Source organism: Stigmatopora argus, chromosome 10 (assembly GCF_051989625.1).
Source record: "Stigmatopora argus isolate UIUO_Sarg chromosome 10, RoL_Sarg_1.0, whole genome shotgun sequence".
Classification (NCBI taxonomy): Eukaryota; Metazoa; Chordata; class Actinopteri; order Syngnathiformes; family Syngnathidae; genus Stigmatopora; species Stigmatopora argus.
The window spans coordinates 6651160-6671786 of record NC_135396.1 but is presented as its reverse complement, the minus strand read 5'-3'; the positions used below and the strand labels follow the sequence as shown (position 1 = coordinate 6671786).

At 39.1% G+C, this 20627-nt stretch overlaps 1 protein-coding gene across 2 annotated transcripts; it reads right to left on the bottom strand.

The window, feature by feature from the left end:
• Nucleotides 1-91: 91 nt before the first annotated feature.
• Nucleotides 92-19224, bottom strand: vaspb (vasodilator stimulated phosphoprotein b). Of its 2 annotated transcripts, none has more exons than XM_077610826.1 (15): nt 18908-19224; nt 18710-18825; nt 7226-7397; nt 5142-5322; nt 4560-4626; nt 2783-2880; nt 2277-2518; nt 1853-1965; nt 1642-1693; nt 1491-1518; nt 1362-1407; nt 1099-1155; nt 596-665; nt 451-508; nt 92-184 (listed from the first exon to the last, which is right to left on the bottom strand). In XM_077610826.1, exons 2-15 carry the CDS (start codon nt 18712-18714, stop codon nt 150-152), a joined length of 1224 nt encoding a protein of 407 aa, XP_077466952.1. In that variant the 5' UTR covers nt 18715-18825; nt 18908-19224; the 3' UTR covers nt 92-149. The 2 variants fall into 2 exon arrangements, with proteins under 2 accessions (XP_077466952.1, XP_077466953.1); XM_077610827.1 differs by having other exon boundaries at nt 18710-18811.
• Nucleotides 19225-20627: the final 1403 nt, after the last annotated feature.

Below are 20627 nucleotides of genomic sequence, written 5' to 3'. Positions count from 1 at the left end.
CCATTGACATCTAGAGTATGTATGCATGGTGACATGAAGTAATGCTTTTAGGAAACAGAAACAAGAAAATTAGAGGTCCCTGGGCTACATTAGAAGCCAATGTCCCAGCAAGCCTCCATCAACCACATCCCTCCAGACGAGGATCAAAATTATGTGCTTCTCTTTTGCAGCTCCTGAATGAATGCTGTGAAGGAGGAGATGTAGAAAGTAGGAGGTCATATACTATATATCCATAAACCATATGAAAACAGTCACTCATCTCATCTCCCGCTTTATCCGGGGTCGGGTCGCGTGAACTTTCCACTAAAACATGCCCAGAAATAATCGCCTACATATTTAATTTAAACACTGGCCCCAACTACTAACCCTTCGAACCAGTTACGAGTGGTGAATGCACCTGTAAAACTGAAATTTACAGCAGTACAACGAGAAAGTGATTCATAGTCTCACCTGTGATGATTTCCTCCTTTACTTTTTGAAGTTCTTTTCGCACTTCCTCAAGGATTTCCTGCAGAATAATTGCCAAGTGTCACAAAAAGAACTAAACAAAAGAATTGTATTTTAGGAAGAGGAGAATGCTCCATAATTAAGTTACCTGTTTCATTTTTTCTAAATCAGACTCATCATATCCACTTGCGTCATTACTGTTGTTGGCAGGCTTCACCCTGTGCAACGAAAGAAAATAAATACACAAGTAATACATTAGGCGTGAAAAAGTGATGGGGAGTGGTGCAAAAAAAAGAGCAGTACACTAGTGTTACCCTTTTAAACTGTACACTCTGCGAAGTGTCAGTGAAAATTGGCTGAATTTTAATTTTCAATTTCAATGTGTGTAACTGAACAGCACTCGCAGTGAAACCATAGTTCACCCAATCCACAACACCAGCTAAGAAACGTGTCAAAGTGGCAGTTTGACCAACAGAGGGCAGCACAAACATAGGGTCAACCAATTGAATTTCAACTGATAAATGATACTATGGAACTTCGGATTAATGTAAAGATCAATCTATCAAATATAAGCACCAACTCTCCAGTGGGAAGGTAAAGAAAAAGCAAAGGTTAAAAAAAAAAGTCAAGTGAGTGACATTTTATGTATACCTGGAACTTTGAGACAATGAGGAGGTGGAGTCCATGCTCTTGGGAATGGAGTTATTCCTGTTAGAGACATACACACACTTTTTTTGTAGAATAGAAAGCATTGGTATACTATACTTGAACTAAATTAGGAATGCAAAAATCATACACATGTTCCTGAAGTTACATGCACTTTGATGAAGGAATGCACTAATGGTGAGTTTAATATACACAATGGTGAAATGGATTGTAAATGAGAGCCTGGTAAAATGTGGAAAATTGATTACCTGGGCATGGTGGATGAGGATTTCTCCCACGGTCTTCTCATGGTGTCTGACAAAGATAAAGGATAAAAAATATAAATATCGAATTTGTTTATGAATAGGAGGGAACCCCTTAAAACTATGGTTTCTCACCACTCTGACCATGAGGCTCCAAATCCTCCTGTGGAGGAAAAATAGGGGCCCGCATTAAACAATTGTAACCTTAGCGTAAAACTGTACCAGAGATTTTTTTTATGGATGGGGCTATTGGCTGGTTTTAATTAGCTAACAAGCAGCTACGTACATTTTCCTGTGTCTTCGTCGCGACTTTTTCGCCTGTGTCAGCTGCTTTTCTCCTGAAGTAACAAGGAATTTAGTTTTTAAGTCAAAGCGCCTTTCTGTCTATGCTTCAAACCATCCACTGATTAAGACTTAAGGGAATAGGAATCATGACCACAAATGCGTGAATTGTAGCAAGTAACTGACATCCACTATTTTTGGAATGGAAAATTTACCTTCGAGCCAAGATGGCGCTCATTTCACCCATCAGGTCTCCACCTCCTCCAATGGAAGAATTGCTGCTACGGCTAGCGTCTGCTCTGCCAATTGGAGCTGCTCCTTCCTCTTGCTGAGCAAATAAAATGTTCAGAATATATGTATTAAATGGCTACGCTACAGGAACATCAGTTGGCTAACAAAGTAGGAATGTGACAGTTGGGTCTAAAGACACAAATAAGGCTGGTATTATTGCAAGATTTTTTTTGCTGAAACCCTAAAGAGTAGATTTAGTGCCATAGAATTTGTTCACAAAAACATTGTTTGCAAAAATAATTTCTTTTCGCCAAAGAATGTTTCTGTTTGAATATTTCTATTTGCGAACATTTTTTATTTTTTTGCAAGTACATACTTTATACTATATACTCCGTACTTGATACTCACTTTAGATACTTTGCGAAGTTTTGCACCTGCTAAGGCAGCAGCCAATCCTCCAGCTGGTCCACCACCAACAGCCCCATCGTTTGGTGGCAGAGGCGGGGGAGGCGGTGGTCCACCAGATCCAGTTGGTGGGGGTGCTGGAGGGGACGGAACACCTAAGGCAGGAGGAGGCCCTGGTGGAGGAGGAGGGCCAGGTGGAGGAGGAGGGCCCCCGGTGGGCATAGGTGGGGCAGGTGGGATATGTGCTAAAAAGAAAGAAAGAAACAAATTAAGGTACTCTTACTACATCTTTTTGTCCATTAATATGGGCTTGTGTTTTATAGATAATCTGCCAACACTTAAGAAAACGCTTTAGCAGCTAACTACAACTAATGCAAATTTTGTATTGTCACTGCATTTTCTACCTTGTCAAGATTACCACGAGGTAAATGTGCTGAATGTATATATTATAACATGCATTGCACAAAAATATATTAGATAGGTCCTACTCGTGAGGATTTTTTTCTGACCTGTGGCAGCCTGTCTTTCTCTCTCTAATCTCTCTTTTTCCTGGCACTCTCGCTCTTGTCGCTCCCGTTCTTGTTGTTCCAACCTCTGCTGCTCCAATCTGCAAATACATAAGAAATGTCGCATTTCTATTTGTGCCATTTCTTCACCAACACATTTTGAAGTACCATATTTTTTCAGACTAGAAGGCGCACTTTGGACTCTTGAATTTTCCCCCAAAATTTGCCTGTGTGGGGGGTAAAAAGCTTCAATTATGAATGTTGGTTGTAATGACCCCAAAAGCAAAACTGGTGAGATGCCAATTGTGTATAAAGGTTATGCCGTAGCATCAGTGAAAAAGTGGGGTTTTGCTTCTTCCCCCAATATAATTTGATATGTTTAATGTTTGGGTTGGGAGATGACTAAGCTTCACTGAGGGATGACGTCCCATGATTATTTAATAATATGTACATAGGAACAAGTATGTTTTGTGTATAAAACCAGACACTGGTGGTGATTTCTTCAAGGACATACAGTAATTAATGCATAATGTTGCAAGATACCATGTTGGATACGTAACAGATCTATTGCAGATCAAATTTAGTGGTTTCCGTGGGAGAGGTTTAAATTTGAATAGGATCCAAATAAATCCAAACAGACGGACCACTAATAATCCCTGGATCCCCCAATGGGATGCATTGAACATGCTAAGGTCCAACACATTGGAGGATGTATGCTACGCCTTCCCTTAGGTCAATCAGAGTAGTAAAATCAGAAATTCCATCAATTTAAGGTTCATTATAATATATGTAAAATGAAGTACAACACAACTGGTGTTGTCACTAAGAACTTCACAGATGGACACTGTGGCCTAATTCGAGCTAGTTCACATTTCTTCGACTAAGTCCTCAGCACATCTGGCATTCTGCAGCCTGTATGCAGCACAACACACATACAATAGAAACAACTTAAACGTGTGCAAGCACATCCACGGTCAGAGCCATTTACGACATTTGCTCCACCAACAAAGGCTGTAAGAGGTGGTTGATTATGACCAAATCTCTTAGTAACAGTTTGATACCTCTAGCGAGTCAGAATTCTCACAATACATTCACTCATCTTGCCTAAAAACCAGGAGTGTAAATAATATTGCTTTGCATGTAAATCTGTGATGGATTTTGAAGGTTTTAATGATAAAGCTTTATTCCTTAAGCCACAGCATGGCAATAACCGGCAGGATAAACACCGGTTTGACAGGCACTCTCGTAGGCCAATCACAGACCTTTCAGTCTTAATGAGATTAAAGGTTAATACCAAGTCCATGCGGGCCAGCTAATGGCTGCTACTGGAGGAATAGATAAATGGATGAAGAGAAGGTGGAGCTGATCTGAAATGTGTTAGCCTTGCTGTCTGTTTAACCTTTGACCCACAGGAGCTGACAGAGTTTAGCAGTGTCAGGCTAATACCATGAAATCCTGTGCATATGTTTGTGTGCAAAAGTGCTAAGAGGACTTAAATTGCCAAAAACGGCTACTGATTGTTAAATCAACTCACCGGTGTGTACATTTTTTGTATTCCTGGTATCACTTGAACTATCACATTTGCTACAGACAAAGATAAAATACAAACCTGGTTTGTATTATGTTCAACTAAAAACTCCTGGGATTAAAGCCAACACTGAATTAGATCCAAATTGCAGGAATGTAAACATGTTTGGTGGATAATATTCCTGAGCATTTAATGACTATGGTGGATTATGTACGCAGTTGGGCATTTAAAATCTAAGGCAAGATCTGTTACCTCCTCTGCTGCTCGATCTCTTCGGGAGATGGACCATTTGACATAGGCCGTGGAAGTGTCGCGTAGCCTGCCAAAACAAATGAAATGAAAAGGTTATTGAAGATTAAATCACTCCATCCTACCAGACTCCTCTTTATTACTCTACTAATTTAACTTTTAAAAGAGGTAGAACACTCTAAAGAAAAAATGTCCACTTTCCATACGGTTTTCCTCAGTAAAAAAATAATAGTGCTGTAAGGTTGCATTTAAATAGTAGATGTGGGCATTTACAGGAACACAAAATTGGAAGCAAAGATCAGATGAAAATCTTTTCTTTTACAAAAACTAAACTGACAATATTTTGCTTATACTTAACCTTGTGGAATGATATCCCAGAAAATCTACTATCGTCCTAGTAAACATAGTAAGATAGTTTGTTTTAATGTTTACATTTTTTACGCAAACTACACTAAACAATCAACAAAAAGTCAAGATGAATTTGACAAGAATGCAATAAATAGATTGCAGTATGAGTGAAGTAAGAAGGCTGACTGGAGATGCTGCTCTTGAGGTTGATTTACATGAGGTAGTGTGATTCCGTACCTGCATCGGCCATAGAGTTAAGCACTTCCAGAGCATGTGACATGCCATTGGCAAAAAGAGCAGCATCCTCCTTGCTGCCAAAGTTGAGGCCCCACACTTGCCGGGCATCCCGCCACTGATGAAAATTTGGTGTTGCTTGGTTGTACTTTAACCCTCTCACGATAGGACAGTTTATAACCACCTAAAAAAAGACAAAAAAGGCTCTGGTAAAAAAATATGACTAATTAAACTGGCAATAAAATGTACAATTTAAGCCGATTCTAGACAATTGTTGAGTCATTGGTTTGAAAACTCCCAAATCATGCTTCATACTGTATGGTTCTTCATTGAATCCAGCAGATGGCGTCCACATTATTGATGAACGAGGAGGGAAACAACATTGTATTTCTTTTTTTTTGCCTGAAATGTGCTACTGCTGACAGGCCATTTTACTATTTGCTAAACAGCCTCAGAATTGAACAGAGCACACACAGAGGAGAGGGTGAATATCAGAGAGCAAAATGCATTGGGGGGGATAGAACAGGAAAGATGCATTATTACATAGTGATCACAGTCCCCACTTTTGGAGACGCAAAGATAAAGATACGAGGAACAAGCATATTTCCCAAACTGTCACAGGAAATACTTGAACAGGCCAAATATCTCACAGGAAACATCATCCACATTAAGACTCCATCTCTAGGGAGCACTTTAGTGTGGTGAATGTTTAAAGTGCGAGATGCTGATGCAGCAAGCAGGAGGAGCTCAAAAATAGATCCCTCCAAACTCACTTAACCATTATTACGGAAACTTGATGGTACCAACATTAACTAATGTTATCTCATGAGTCATGGTCTTGTAATACCTTAACTGGATTGTACTGGAATTTAATCACATTGTTATAGACTTTCCATTAAAAGTGAAGGAAATGAAAAACGTTACTACAAACAGAATTCCCCAAAAGTTGGTATTCCATGCCAAATTGTAAATAAAGAACTGAATGCAAACTACATGTGGATGTGCTAAATTTCAATATTTCATTCAAAGTAGAAAAGATCCAAAGTTTGCTCTGAATAAATTGATAATTTTAAGAAAAATAGTATGTTACTTTTAAATTACACGTCAACAAATCTCAAAACACTCCAGCCAATCGCAGGGCACAAGGAGATGGACAAGCATTTACCCTCATACCTAGGGACAATTTGGAGCGTTCTCAACCTACTGTGCATGTTTATGGGATGCGGGAGGAAATCTGCGTATCTGGAGAAACCCGGCCGGAACCAGACGGGGATTGAACCCTCAATCTCAGAACTGTGAGGCGGACGTGCTAACTACTTTTCTCCACCATGCTGCCAGCTGAATGATCAATTAGCACTAAGGTCTACTTGCAACATGACTGACCAGAAACCAAGATGGGTAAAAGATCAATTTCCTCAATGCTGGCAGATGATTTATAGAACAATATCAGAAGTGGTTGCTAATGAAAAATTGCTGAGTATGAAGTTATCATCAATCACTGTGCCTAAGTGTCAAGGCCAAAAAAACGTACTGAATGTCCGTGCTCTTTTATAGATCAACATATTCTCTCAGACATTGCCTGTTTTAGGGAACTCCACACACTGCATTAATTAAAACATGTGTTGGAAAAGGATCTGGGTATTGAAATGACCAGCTTTAAATCCAGATCATTCACTTGTAGAGAACATTTGGCGCATTATTAAGCAGCTTGAAAACCTTGTGACGCGGCTTGACTCAACATAACCTTGTGACTTGACTCAACTTGACACCACTGCGTGACTGGACTTGATTCACCCACAACAGGCAAGACTTGGGACTTGAGACTTGGAACAAATGACTTGCTAATGTCTGCTATGCGGTCTCGGCCAAGCCTGTTGCAGGGTCACTAAAAAGCGAATTGCTCAATGTGCACGTGTGAGGATTTAATTCTAGTTGGATTCAGATGCATCATGGTCTGTACAATACAATACATAAAGACTAGATAAAACAACCAATTACAATATGACAGATGAAGACATGAATGAATTATACATACAAAGACAATTTATAATTAATTCAAACACATAGCCCAAAGGGAGGAACTTCACCTGCTGGTCTGTCTGCATCTTGCGTCCCACTATTCGGAAGGCATTGGTGGTGGGGTTGTGATAGATCTGGACTCTGCTGAAGGTCTGTGGTCCAGCCCCTGCTGGCAGCCACTTCTTATTGCCATCATCATATACCATCACAGTGGCCCGCGCCTGGCAAATACTCGACTCACTAAAAAGAAAGAAATATTTAGAATGTTATACAATTGAATATAAGAAAACGTAACATTAGTATCAGCACACAAATAACTGCACCAGCCAAGTTAAATGACAGCATGAACATGTAAATAAATAACTGTCAATTTCTTTTAACAGTTTTTGACAAGTCAATATTTAATATACTTGCCATCTGTGTTTAGTATTGGGATTCATTAGTTTTTCAAGTGGTACTGATCGAATGTCTAATATACAATTCTGTTCACGATTATTCATCCCCCCGCTGCATTTCTCTTTGAAGGTGATGTTTCCTATATTACTTTAATGTATGGTAAATTGACATTTAGAATGTGAAGAAAATTGGCATGCTCCTTTCATGGTCTCACGCTTCGTTTCATGTTAATTTTATGTAAACACTTCCCTCCACGCCACTGCCTAACAGACATCATAATAGTGTCTGACGACTCATCATACTGTCTGGCGTCTCATTTCTCAGACATTACCCAAACCACATCCTGGTAAGATAAGTAATCAGGTCATCACTGTTAGGTCATCCATGCAAGTGTAACAATTGCATAATTGATAGGAAATATCATAAAACTGAAAGAAAAATAATGATTCGTTTGTAAGATTGGTGAGTAACCGACACAAAATGTGCTATACTCGTGTGTTTGTGTGTGTGTGTGTTTGTGTGTACGCCCGTGTATGTTTTAACCAAATGGTGGGCACAACCACAATAGAGACAAAGACAGGATGTTGTACAACGCTCTGGAATCTGCCACCGATTTCTACAGTAACACCTTTGATACCAATAAATTAAATGTATTTTGTATTTAAAGCTGTAGGCCGAGCTCCACACGTCCATAACAGAGTGCTCTATATCCAAGACTGAATCACATCCTACACCACACAAGTAGCACTTAAACACACAAGGAAGACTGAGGAACAAAAAATAGATGACTACCATCCTCTTTTTTATACCCACCCTACAGCCCATTCACCCCCACAGTGCCTTAATCCATCTCTTCCTCCAACTGTCTCATCCATGAAACAATCTGCCCCTTCCATTCCAGTGACACAACATGTAGACCACAACCCACTTCCTGCTGAAAATTCCTCCTTATAAGGACTGCTTTGGCCCAATCAATCAATAGACACTCCCAAACACGTTTGTTGTGACTAATGAAAATGTTAGGTTCATTGACTTCTCTACTAGCAGTCTGAGAAAACATGGAAAAAGCAAGAATATTTTTCGTGACATTGACCATAGTTGTCTTTTTTTTAACCATTTCACTGTTGCTCTAGGGCAAGGGTGTCAAACTCGGGTTGGTTCGCGGGCCACATTAACGTCAACTTGATTTCATGCGGGCCGGACCATTTTAGATATAATATTTTGATTTTTTTTTATAAAGGATTAAAAGAACTGGATTAACAGCCCTGAAGATTCAGTTTTTTATAGATAGCTTTTTAAAAAATATATTTTTAGATTTTACAAAATAATTTTTGAACTAAAAACAGAAAAAAATGATTAAAAAATTACAATTATTGATTTAAAAGGGGGAAAATCAGGAAATTTAATATACATCTATACTCTTCATTTTAATTTGATCTTAAAACAGAAAGTCGGCACTCATGATTTACTTTCCCGGGCCACACAAAATGATGTGCCGGGCCAGATTTTGCCCCCGGGCCGCCATTTTGACATATGTGCTCTAGGGTTATTGAAGCAAACTGAAAAATATTAATAAAATCCTTAGGTGATTTAGATGAACACACAAAAAGTAAGACCAGGAGGAAACAAATTACAAAAAAAACAAAACCTATCACACACTCTTTGACATAAATCATGAAAATCCATACCATTAGACTTAACATTTACTGGCCAGATGATTATTACATCATGTTATCAATAATTGGGGCTGGAAGATTAAACACCAAAAAATAGCCCTAGGATTTCTGATCAGATGAGCTTCAAGTACACTGTTGATATGCGGTCAAGGGAAAGGGCTTATGACAGGGGTGGCCAAACCGGTCCTCGAGGGCCGCTGTGGGTGCAGGTTTTTGTTCCAACCGATCCAGCCCAGGCACTTTGACCAATGAGATTTCTGCATAAAACAAGAAGCACCTGACTGCAATCCACTGATTGCACTTGTAGGACACCAGATTGGTGAAAAGGTGTCCTCTTGATGGGTTGGAATGAAAACCCGCACCCACTGCGGCCCTTTGTGGAATAGTTTGGACAACCCTGGCTTATGAGAACAGGGGTGGGACGGATACTTAGGACTGGGAAATTGATGCATATTTAATGACTGTGAAAGTGATGGCTCAGGGGTGAGAACAAGACAAGAGTGAGTGACTGCATTATTGATACAACTACTATAGAGAGACTCTAAAAGCTTGTGCTTCGCAGGTGCATACAGACGAGACTCTGGGCACACCATCTCTCACACCTCAACGTTCTTGTGTGTAGCTTAAAAAGGCACACAATGGACAAAGGCCCAGTGACTCAACCTTACTCAGTGTTTGAATACTCAGCAACAAACATTGTTGTATGAACTCTGCCAACCACAAAATAATGTTAGTCTAACTTGTTTAATTAAAAGAAATTCTCTGACAGGTGACACAGTCATAGAACTGGGAATTATAGAATAATTGTCAACGGCCAAAATAACAAGCTTTGACCCCTAGGCTTAACCTAATGGAGTTGGTAGGCCACAGACCCAGGTGAGTCAGACAAATCCCCAAAGCTACACACATCATTTTTCCAGACTATAAGTCACACTAGCCAAATAATGCACAATAAAAGGGAAAATATATATACAAACCCCAGGAGCATAAGTTGCATTTTGGGGAGGGAGCAGTTTTTTTAATTCATCAGAAACCAAAAACAAACATTACTTTATAAGCAACCAAGTAGTGGTAGCACAAAAAACATTTTATTCATGCCGACCTGCTAGTCTTCCCAAAAAATATCTTCCTTTCAGTGGGCTATGTGATATGAATTAATACTTTGGAAAGTTAAGATGACTCCGTTGGAAAATATGTCTGTGCAGTTATATAGTAAACCCTACAGGGGAAGCAGATTTAACTGTTTTCAAATTTTCACTTTTGCTGTTGTAGAAAAGGTGACACTATACACTATTATATTTAATAACTTGTGGCGAAAATCAGGTACAGAATTGTCCTGACTACTGAACTCTGCTTATAAACATTCACTTTACTCTTCTCATCCTTCTGACCTTCATTGAGAAGTGAGGGGTTAACAGGAAATCACAGCACTGGGCCAGGAAACACGCTCTCTTGGAAATGTCTGTATATGGGAGTAAGGCACTCGCAGCTCTTTGCCACATCACTGGCGAGCTTGGTCGGGCAAAGTTACTCTCTCACCTCCCTCTCCAAATGTAACATTTTAAAACCTTGGTCAGGGCCTGTCACTCAGTCCGTCTCCTTTCTGTCTCTCTCCAAATCTACCAATTTTACAAGATGTGCCTTTTGATGGTACTCTTGAGGAGTTATATTATGCAACATGGTAGCACAGACTTACATCAGCTAAATAATCCTGATTTACTATAGGGTGAAGAGGATAAATACTGCACACTGTACACGTAGCATCCACAATTTGAAAAGTGAACTAAAAACGCAAGAATTAATCATATACATAAAAATACATTTAAAATACAATAAACTGAGAGGCATTAAAGCAGTATAAGATCATAGGGTAATCTGTGAGTAGGCATTAGATTAAACAAAGTAAGACCAACTGCATTGTATCTATTTCAGATTCACTGTCACTTTATACCAGCTTTCCCCAAAGTTCATCATATTTTGAGTTTAACCTTGTAATAGTTCAATTTTAATATCATTATATTCAGCCACGGCACAATGGTTGGGAAACACCGCTATACCGCACTAAACAAGAGGTTCTCTTTCTTTCACATCAAACTCCTAATATTATTTTTTAAATGATTTTCAGGCTTCAGTGAGTTATTCTTAGAGAGAAGTACATCCTTGAAGAATTGTTTATTGCATGGTTTGGAAAATGTGTGTAGGCCATATAGCACATATTTGAGGAGGTCATGATGTGAGGCTGATATTGTGGACTCGGTCCACACAACAGCAATGTGATATTCTTTCACTGGGGATTGAGACTTTAGGCTGACCTCTTGAATGCCCTCGGACCATGTCCACCACTGTGAGTGATGTCCATCTGCTGCTATACAACTGACCTGGATTCTTTAATTCTTAACCCTTTTTAGTCAGGTCGTGGTGGACAACAAAATACACACGTGAATTAATAGTAGTAGATCGAAATCTATTGCTTTTGCCTTCACAAGCCAAATGCTCAGAAACAAGGGCTTTGGCCTTCCAAGCTATTCTTAGTTCCTTTCGCTATCTGTCTGAATGGAATCGTATCGTCAGCTGAAATGTCTCCACTCCACAAGACTCTCAGCATTTTTGCACGCTGACTCATACTCTTACTGGCGTTGTTTATGGAGCATTGAGGTAAACGTGAATAGACTTTGGCAAACAATCTTTTTCTACCCTATTTCAAGAGAACACTTAAATTCCCTCCTGCTTCTGTGTACTGGTGTGCGAGCACACACAACTCAATGCCCATATTTGGAACCAACTCACCTCTGTCCTAGAGCTCAATTCCTTTTACAGGTCGGAGGATAATCCTCTATTTAACTATTAGTATGGGCCAAAAAGGGACCTGACATACTGAAGAAAATTCACCTTTTGAGTCATATCAAATAACCTTATATTGCCCCCATCTAACCATTCTTAGTACTATAAGTCTATTTGTACAACAGGATAAGAAAGAAAGCATTGCTAAAAAGTCTTCAACACAATTACACTTTCTGGTCAAACCTTTTTGTTAAAACTATACAACGGTATCATCAGTGTCTTACAATGAACATATCTGACGTGAAACATGATATCAGTCATCTCATCTCATCTTCTGAACCACTTTATTCTCACTAGGGTCGCGGGGGTTGCAGACTTCGGGCCAGAGGCAACCATTCAAGTATTTTTGATAGTGTTTTGCATGTCATATAAATGTTTTCTTAAGTGGATAAACAACTTTCCAATCCTAAACAAGGTGGAGAAACTCAAGAAAAGGAAAAATCACTAGCTATGCGCCTCAGCTGCTGTTTGATTTAAGACTCAAGGGAATATGACTGTGTTTTGACACTCTAGCACAGGGGTGGGCAAACCGGTCCGCTGTGGGTGCAGGTTTTTGTTTCAACCGATCCAGCACAAATAGTTTAACCAATGAGGTCTCTGCTAGGGCAAGAAGCACCTGACTGCAATCCACTGACTGCGCTTGTAGGACATCCAATTGGTGAAAAGGTGTCCTTTTGATGGGTCGGAACGAAAGCCCGCAACCACTGCGGCCCTTTGTGGAATAGTTTGGCCACTCCTACTCTAGCAGATGGCGACAGTAACCCAACTGACCCCTCGTCTGAATCCCAAAATGACAATTGTACCATTCAAATACATCCAAAGGGGAGATGAGTCCCACTGGGGTCATAAAGGGAAATATCTAGTGCTTTCTTTAACAGCCGGTGGGGTAACAAAGGTCGCAATTCATGACCTTCTTCCCTAACACTTAAAAAAAGGGAATATACTCTGAAAGCTGATGTGAAAGTTCCAAATTTCACTTTTGTATTCAAAAGAGAACATTGATTCTTTGTCAAAAGTTTAAATCAAGAAAATGTATGATTTTCAGAGAAAGAAATTGCATTTTATATTACACAGATCAACAAATGCAGAATGTTTTTTCGGGTTTGACACTTAGGGACAGGGGTCATTTTACTACATTGATGGTGCATTTCCAGGTGTGTAAGCTGGAAATGCCCACACTGCAACCCCATACCATCTAAGATGCAGGCTTCTGTACGAAGCGCTGATTACAGCTTTGGTTGTCCTGGTTTTCTTTAATCCAGATCACATGACATCCCAGTTTTCAAAAAAGAACTTTGAATTGTAACTCATCTGGCCAGATAACAGTTTTTCACATTGCCACAGTACATTTTAAATGAGCGTGGGCCCAAAAAGAACTTGCGATTTAGAAATGGCATTTTCTTTGCAGTGTAGAGCTTCAACTGGCACCGGCAGATAGCTTGGTTAATTGTGTTACCTAAAAATGGTTTCTGGAAGTATTGGTGACCCCATCCTGAGATCCTTTCTAAATAGGCAGTAGTGCCACTTAGTCTCACTCAGTGGCTCAGTGAAGTCCAATCAATCGAATTCAGGAAAGTACCCTCAGTAGTGATAGTGCGGCTCTAAAGGCCTGCAGATCATGGATACCCAGAACGTTTTTTCAGGCGTAACACTTACGGATAGAGATTCTTCCAGATTTGCTTAAACATTAGATGATGTAATGCACTGTAGATGATGATAACTTCAAACTCTTTTTTTCACTGTGCTTTTATTGCTCGAAGATCATCTTGCGCAACACTGGGAAATCCATCTCAACTTCTGTGAAAGGCCCACCACTCCGAGAAGCTCGTTATATATTTAATATGTTAACTTAACCATTATGAAGACAAATTGAATTAACTGTTCAGTTCAATTTAAGCCATTAACAATGCTGATCACAATGGTATGCCATGCATTGTTAGGAACGGAATTTAAGTTGAAACATTACTTAATTTTTCTACAGAAAGAGAGCAGTTGTACCTGCAGACCAGTCTACCTTAGACTCTCCATTATCACCTGCAGCCAATACCTTTTGTCATTTACAACTGACATGCTTAATTTTAAATAGCTCATGCCAGTCACAATTATCTAATTGCAGAAAACCTCCTGAGATCAAAAGCTAATAGTATCATACACAAATAACCTACGAGCCAAATGCCACAAATTAAAGAAGGAAAACATCGGCCACAACCGAGGAAAAGGGACAATAGAAGGTTTTGTATGTTGTGGCAAAGTGTCTAATCCAAAAGGCAGGACAGAATAATGGCCCATTTATGAGTAGAAGAGGTGGGAGGACCAATAGAGGTACAGGTTTTAGAGAAGAGAGACTGCAGAGTTGGGGTGTTGTGCCAGCCAAATTCACAGACCAGCAGAGATTGGACTCACAAGTTGTACGATGCTTTAGACACTTTTGTTCCCTAGTTTGAAGCACATATAACATAGCCAGCCCCTCACAATACATAGAATAAAGCCATTCATTTTAATCCATCACAGGCAGGACTTTCCAGATTGTCCTTATTAACTAGAAGCATTATTGCTTATCCAATACACTACAGTACAGTGTGGCTATTTTGCTCAACTCTGAAAGTTCTACTTCCCTAAATGTGATAGTTCAAAGGAGATTTTTGAGGAAATGTACTATTTGCATTAACTGTATTTGGACAATAACATTTAAAATAAACTTGTCAAAACAAACCCTTCAGAAAAGCTCAGTTTAGTGCTGCACAGTTTAGATTTCAAAAGAATATACTAAGTCAAGTAAGTTACCACAAGTGGAGACATGTAAGAATCAACAAAGGTACTGCTAAGGACATTACATAACCCCATGAGTTAAACACACCACTATTGCAAAAATAGCGGGTTACATCTTGCATGATTTGGGTATAATGGCATGCACAATATTGCTAAAGCCAAGCTTCCGGCTTGTTGGGACATTACGTCAAGAAGTTTTTGTTCGACACACAAGAACAATAAAGAAAAGGCCTGACTAATACTGAGGCAGTAGTGCAAAACAAACAAAGAGAGCCGAGACATGAAATTGATGGAGGAGTCCATTTTGCTAATTGCGTAGCTGATCAATAGGACAGTGAGTTAAGAAGTGGGGACGTCTTAAGTCTTGCTCTGACTTTGAAACAGCAATGGAGTATTTAAGTGGGTTAGAAAATGCATTACGCATGTCTGTGCAAGATGAACTGAATATAGTCCTGATTTAGAAACACTATCATTTTGAACTTCTCTTTTCTTTAACTGTAAATGATTCGTGTGGACTGGAATCTCAACTTCTAACATTAACATCAAGCAGACCATTATCATAGTGGTACCAAACAAAACATCAATGATGTAATGAAGAAAGAAAAATTCACACAACAGAAAGAACGGGCAAATATCTTTGGAATTCTACATCGCTTGACACAATTCTTTGACACAACACAGCTGTGCAACTTTATATTTAACTAAGATGTAATGAGTAAAGAGACAACAGAATGTGTAGTGATGCCAAGATGAGTACATAACAAAAGGAGCCTCCAAATATGCCTTTTAGCTTATTCAGGACAAACTCTTACACGTTCAACATAGCGGCAGTTGTGGGTCAACATTTACATTCCACAGGGACAAATGGCAGAGAACATAGCATTACATTCCAGTCCACACGTCAACAGGGTGATATCAACAAGAGACGACTGGTAAGACAGAACACACGTCAGTCACTGTTATCCAAGAGACTGATATGAGTCTGAAATGGCGTCAAAAGATAATTGACAATATGATTGGAAATATATATTTCTTTCATTAGTGTTGCTTTTTTGTGAAAATGTCTTAACAATAAAATTCTTAGATAATTCTGATTTACGGGAGTGGAGAGGACTCTCCCATTTGCAAGACTCATTCAAGTCTGTTGCTAATTTTCTGAGGTTGAACGTCAAGATTCCGTATCGTTAGATTTGTTCATGTTTCAAATAAGGATAATAATTCAAAAGAGGCCCTTGTTTAAACTGGGTCATATACTTTACACTCTAGTGTTTAATTATTTGCTGACTGAAACCTGTTCTCTTATCTCTATTCACTGCGACAAGCAATAGTTTTATTGTATTGTCGAGTCGTTCAGTTGAAGGCATGCATTGGTCTTACTTTTTGCCACGGAAAGTTTTTAATAGTTAATGATTAACGACTAGTCAGAAAATGAGTGATAATTTAGGACTGAATATGACGTAGCTTGCTGGGGGAGTATTTCATGAATAAATCTTGTAAAGCAAAGTTACAACATATGTGACTGTAGGTCATGTTGAAGGTACATAATGAGAATTGGAACATTTTGATGTGATGAAAATATCAATATTGAAATAGTAAAGTTGGAATTTTGCAAGGAGAATTTTAGGACAACAATGTGTTGTATAGTATAGTAAGAGATGTTGATATAATTAAGAAATCTAAAATTAACAAAACATGGAGAAACGTTGATTTTAAGAGAGCATGCTACCCATTGATATGACAGAACCTAAATAAAAGGGATGCAATAGAATGAAAAGAGAAGGTGAAAAAATAAAAATCGTGGTCCATTATATACATCTTTAAATATGGAGCGCTTTTGATCCACAGAAAATGAAGTAGAAACACCAAGTGTTTTACAAAAAATAAAGCAGAAACGAAAGCAGAAGAGATGCCCTGTGTGCAGATACGATATGTGAACTTATTTACACTGTTCTGTTTTTACACACATGCATACATACACCATTTTATAGAAACAATACTAACTAAATACAGAAGGGGATTTCCTCTCCAGAAATACTGTAAAACTTCTGACTGGTGAAGGGAGAACATCAATGTCAACTTATGGTTTAATGACATAAACAGCTACCAGAATCTAGCATACTAATCCATTACTTAGCAAAAGACCTTTACACCTTATGCACAATGTTTACGATTCAAAGGCCATACCACAAAATCTTTCAATGCAAGGTCACTTTGAAGAAAATAGACATCAGAACAGATTATTACGCCTTTGAGAATGTCCCAAGGGAAGGTACAGACCACAGGCAAAACTTACCTAAACTTGATTTGTTAGTTACTTAATGTACTTAACAGTACATTTTGTTTGAGCGTCAGTTAAGACCATGCAGAAGCAGTTTTTTTTGTTATCAATAAATTAAGTCTGGTGACTTTGCGTGATTCTTGAAGACGCTACAATAAGACAACTGATAAACCCACGTACTTAGACATAGATATGGTGCCAAACACTCTGACTCACGGTGAGGGGTGAAACTATGGAGCAAAAATTGTAATCATTAGACATGGCATAACATATTAGCAAAGTATTTTTTTTCGCAGCCCCAAGATACAACATTAACAATTTTCTTAAAACCTCCCGTTGACACTTTTATCACTCTCTTCCAATTTGTGATTGTTTTTCTTGAGAAAATAAGATCGAGAATAAACTACCGTATTTTCTCGCATATTGATCGCCTCCGCGTATAAGCCATACCCTTAAAATTGCCTTAAAATTGATGAATTTTACGATTTCTCCTCCAGATTCATGGTTTTAATAGGGAGTATAAATGTGTTACTTTGAAGGGAAAATCTTGAGAAAAATCATCACACGTTTTATAATAGAAACAGTTTAACTTACCCGAACCCAATAGGCTTTCCTTACAGATTAATTGCTATAAAGGTTAGAAGAGTTGATTACCCGAGGAGACCAATTGTTACAGCATTGACCCGGGTAAGAATTTTAAGATAAAGAACTAGTCACACAGGTAACCAGATCTACTCTGAACTGTTCCAATCTCATGCCCCATGAATCCCAAATCACTCCAAATTGCAATCTCTAAAATGTTGTTGTTGACCTCTTTGAAATGAACTAATAATAAATTGAGGAATTAAGCAAGGAGTGGTGGTTTCAAAGCATGTCATTTCCAACTGCACAGGCTGTGACAGGATGTGGAATTTGAGGACACGATCTTCTTTCCACTGAGCAATTTCATCTCTGCTGCAAAACCCACAGGGAGCTAAATAGTACAAGACACATGAACATAATATGCGGCTAAGAAATGCACGCCTTGATTTAAAAAACCGCTTGCTGTGCATTTTCGGGGGAATTGGTGATCCTAAAGTTTTTGTATTCGTGCAACACCCCGAAAGAGCACGCATTCGTAGGTAACTACTTCAAAGGTGATGAACAGAATCACAGTAACTCAATAAAAGGTCAAAAAGCTTCGTTTGAAATGCACACAATAATACGATCTGCTCATTCTTTAACTATAAGAGTAGCTTTTGGACAGATTGAACAGGTAGCACCGGACTGTCATTACACGTACCCACTTCCGGATTCACATAGCATTCACATACATCGACAAAGTTCACGTGAAAGTCCAAAATTAGACATTTTGTTTGCAGACACTTTAAAGGCATGAATGCGATTTTTTTTGTAGCTTTTTAAAAGAAAAATTAAACATGACGGATCCAAGCAGGCGCGCGTTCGAAATAGCCAATAGTGCAAGAGCAACGGTTGTTTATTCAAAGCGAATGGTGTCCCAGTGCCTTTGTTGGAAAACTAATGGCCCAAAACCGAGAATCTAGCTCGGAAACACAAAGACGATGAAGGGATTTGAGTCGCTATTTACCCACCTCATTGTTCGGCCGGAGTGGATCTCCTCTCCTCGCGGGCAACTTTGACTCACTTAAAAGCTTGAAGCCAGTTGGGAATAAAGTCAACTCAGCCGGATGTACCTGAGGAAAATAGACTAAGCGGAAATTTATCCGGGTAGTAAAGTCGCATCTACACCCGTAGACGGGGTAGCAACTAGCGGGATAATCGAAGCACACCTCGGCGATTTCCTGGTTGTGTGGAGCTGCAAAGAGAGAGAGAGGAGGGAGGAGAGGGGAGGGGAGAGGAGGGGTGGATACAGTAGCGCAGCGGGCTTGTCAAGTCCAATCACTATCTAACCTTGGTTTCTACTAGCTCAAAGTAGCGACGCCAGTAATACTTTTGCAAAAAAAAATCCGTCTTTTACAAAGCACTGCGGCCCCGACTCTCTTTCTGGACTCGTAATACCAAACCAGACTTTTTTTTCCCGAGATCGATAAGTCTGTATATAAACTCATTGTGGGCCCTGCCCGCCAGCTTCAAAGTGGACCGTGAGGTCCTGTGGTGCGTTCAGGATACCTCGGGAAAAAAACACACCAGACACGTTCTTCTTGATCCTAGGCGACGCTGTCATTATGTATTGTATTATTATTTTATCTTGATGGCTTTAAAGAAAAACGTAAAATGGACCGACAGATATCTGAGACAATCTATTGCAGGAGTGTAGTTATAAAAAGGACTTACTGTATTCTTTGGGGTAAAACTGTAGTTTTTACATGTCTGAATGCCTTCAATTTGAGAAGGCACTCGCTGTCTTTATATGTTAAGCAATTCACTTTTATGTAAAGCGATCCACTTTTGGGGCTCGTATGATTTTCAAGCAGTGGTAAATTATCTGTAAAGTGATGTGATTACATAACCACCTGATCAGGCCATCCGAATTACATGACTACCGTGGTGTTTGTGGTCTAAAGTGATTGGAACTTGAGCATTTTTGCATGTGCCTGCATGGAAAATATAAACCCAGTCATCTCTTTCAATGTAATTTCTTCAAAGACACAGGAGCTTTGCGGCAATCCAATATGAATCAGCTGCACAATATTGAATCTGTATGAAACTAGAGATAATAAATATTGATCATTAATTTCCAATGTGACAAAAAAGTAGTTTTCAGAGTCTTTTTTGGTCCGGTTTCAACTCTGTGACACAGAACACTCTAAAAGCATTCCTTCTTTTATAATGGGGGCAGTAGTGGAAGTTAAGATGAGAAAGGAATGCATTACCACTTCATGGCATGCATAAACATCCACAAACCCAAATATGCCTGCAGTTTCAACACACACACACACACTTCACTGACCAACTGTCAGTTGGTTATTCTTGAGCCATTCATTCACCTCCTGTTAACCCTGCTGTCCGCCAAAGCTGTCAGAGAAAGTCAAATTTATTCCTCATCAGTGAGTGTGGCACTTTCCAGATTTAAGCAAACAGATCCTATGTGACCATCTGCAGAACATGTGCTATATCATTGTTGTCAAATTTGGGTGAGTATCCAGCTCGCTCTTAAAATATTGAGGAAAAGTCATGCCGTAATTATAGGTTTCTCGAAATCCCACAACTTTATTTCCAGAGCTTGACGTCAGTCAGTCTCTCTTCTCAACAGCTGGCCTTCTGACAGGAAGAATGAAATGGAAATTTTCAAAAGATATTGGAGCAAACCAAGGAGAAAGAAGAGATTGTTGTGAAAGTTGGGAAAATTAACGACTCAGAACTTGTTCAAGTATGCAAGTAGAAAACAAATGAAGACATTCCACTGAACTCAAGGCCAGCAGACATGCAATATTGAGAAAGCACATTTTCCAAGGCAACTAGTTCAAATTGAGATGAACAGATCTGAAAATTAAGTAGTTCATTTCATGGTCTAGAATTGAACATTTCAGCCTACGTTCATTTTTCTAC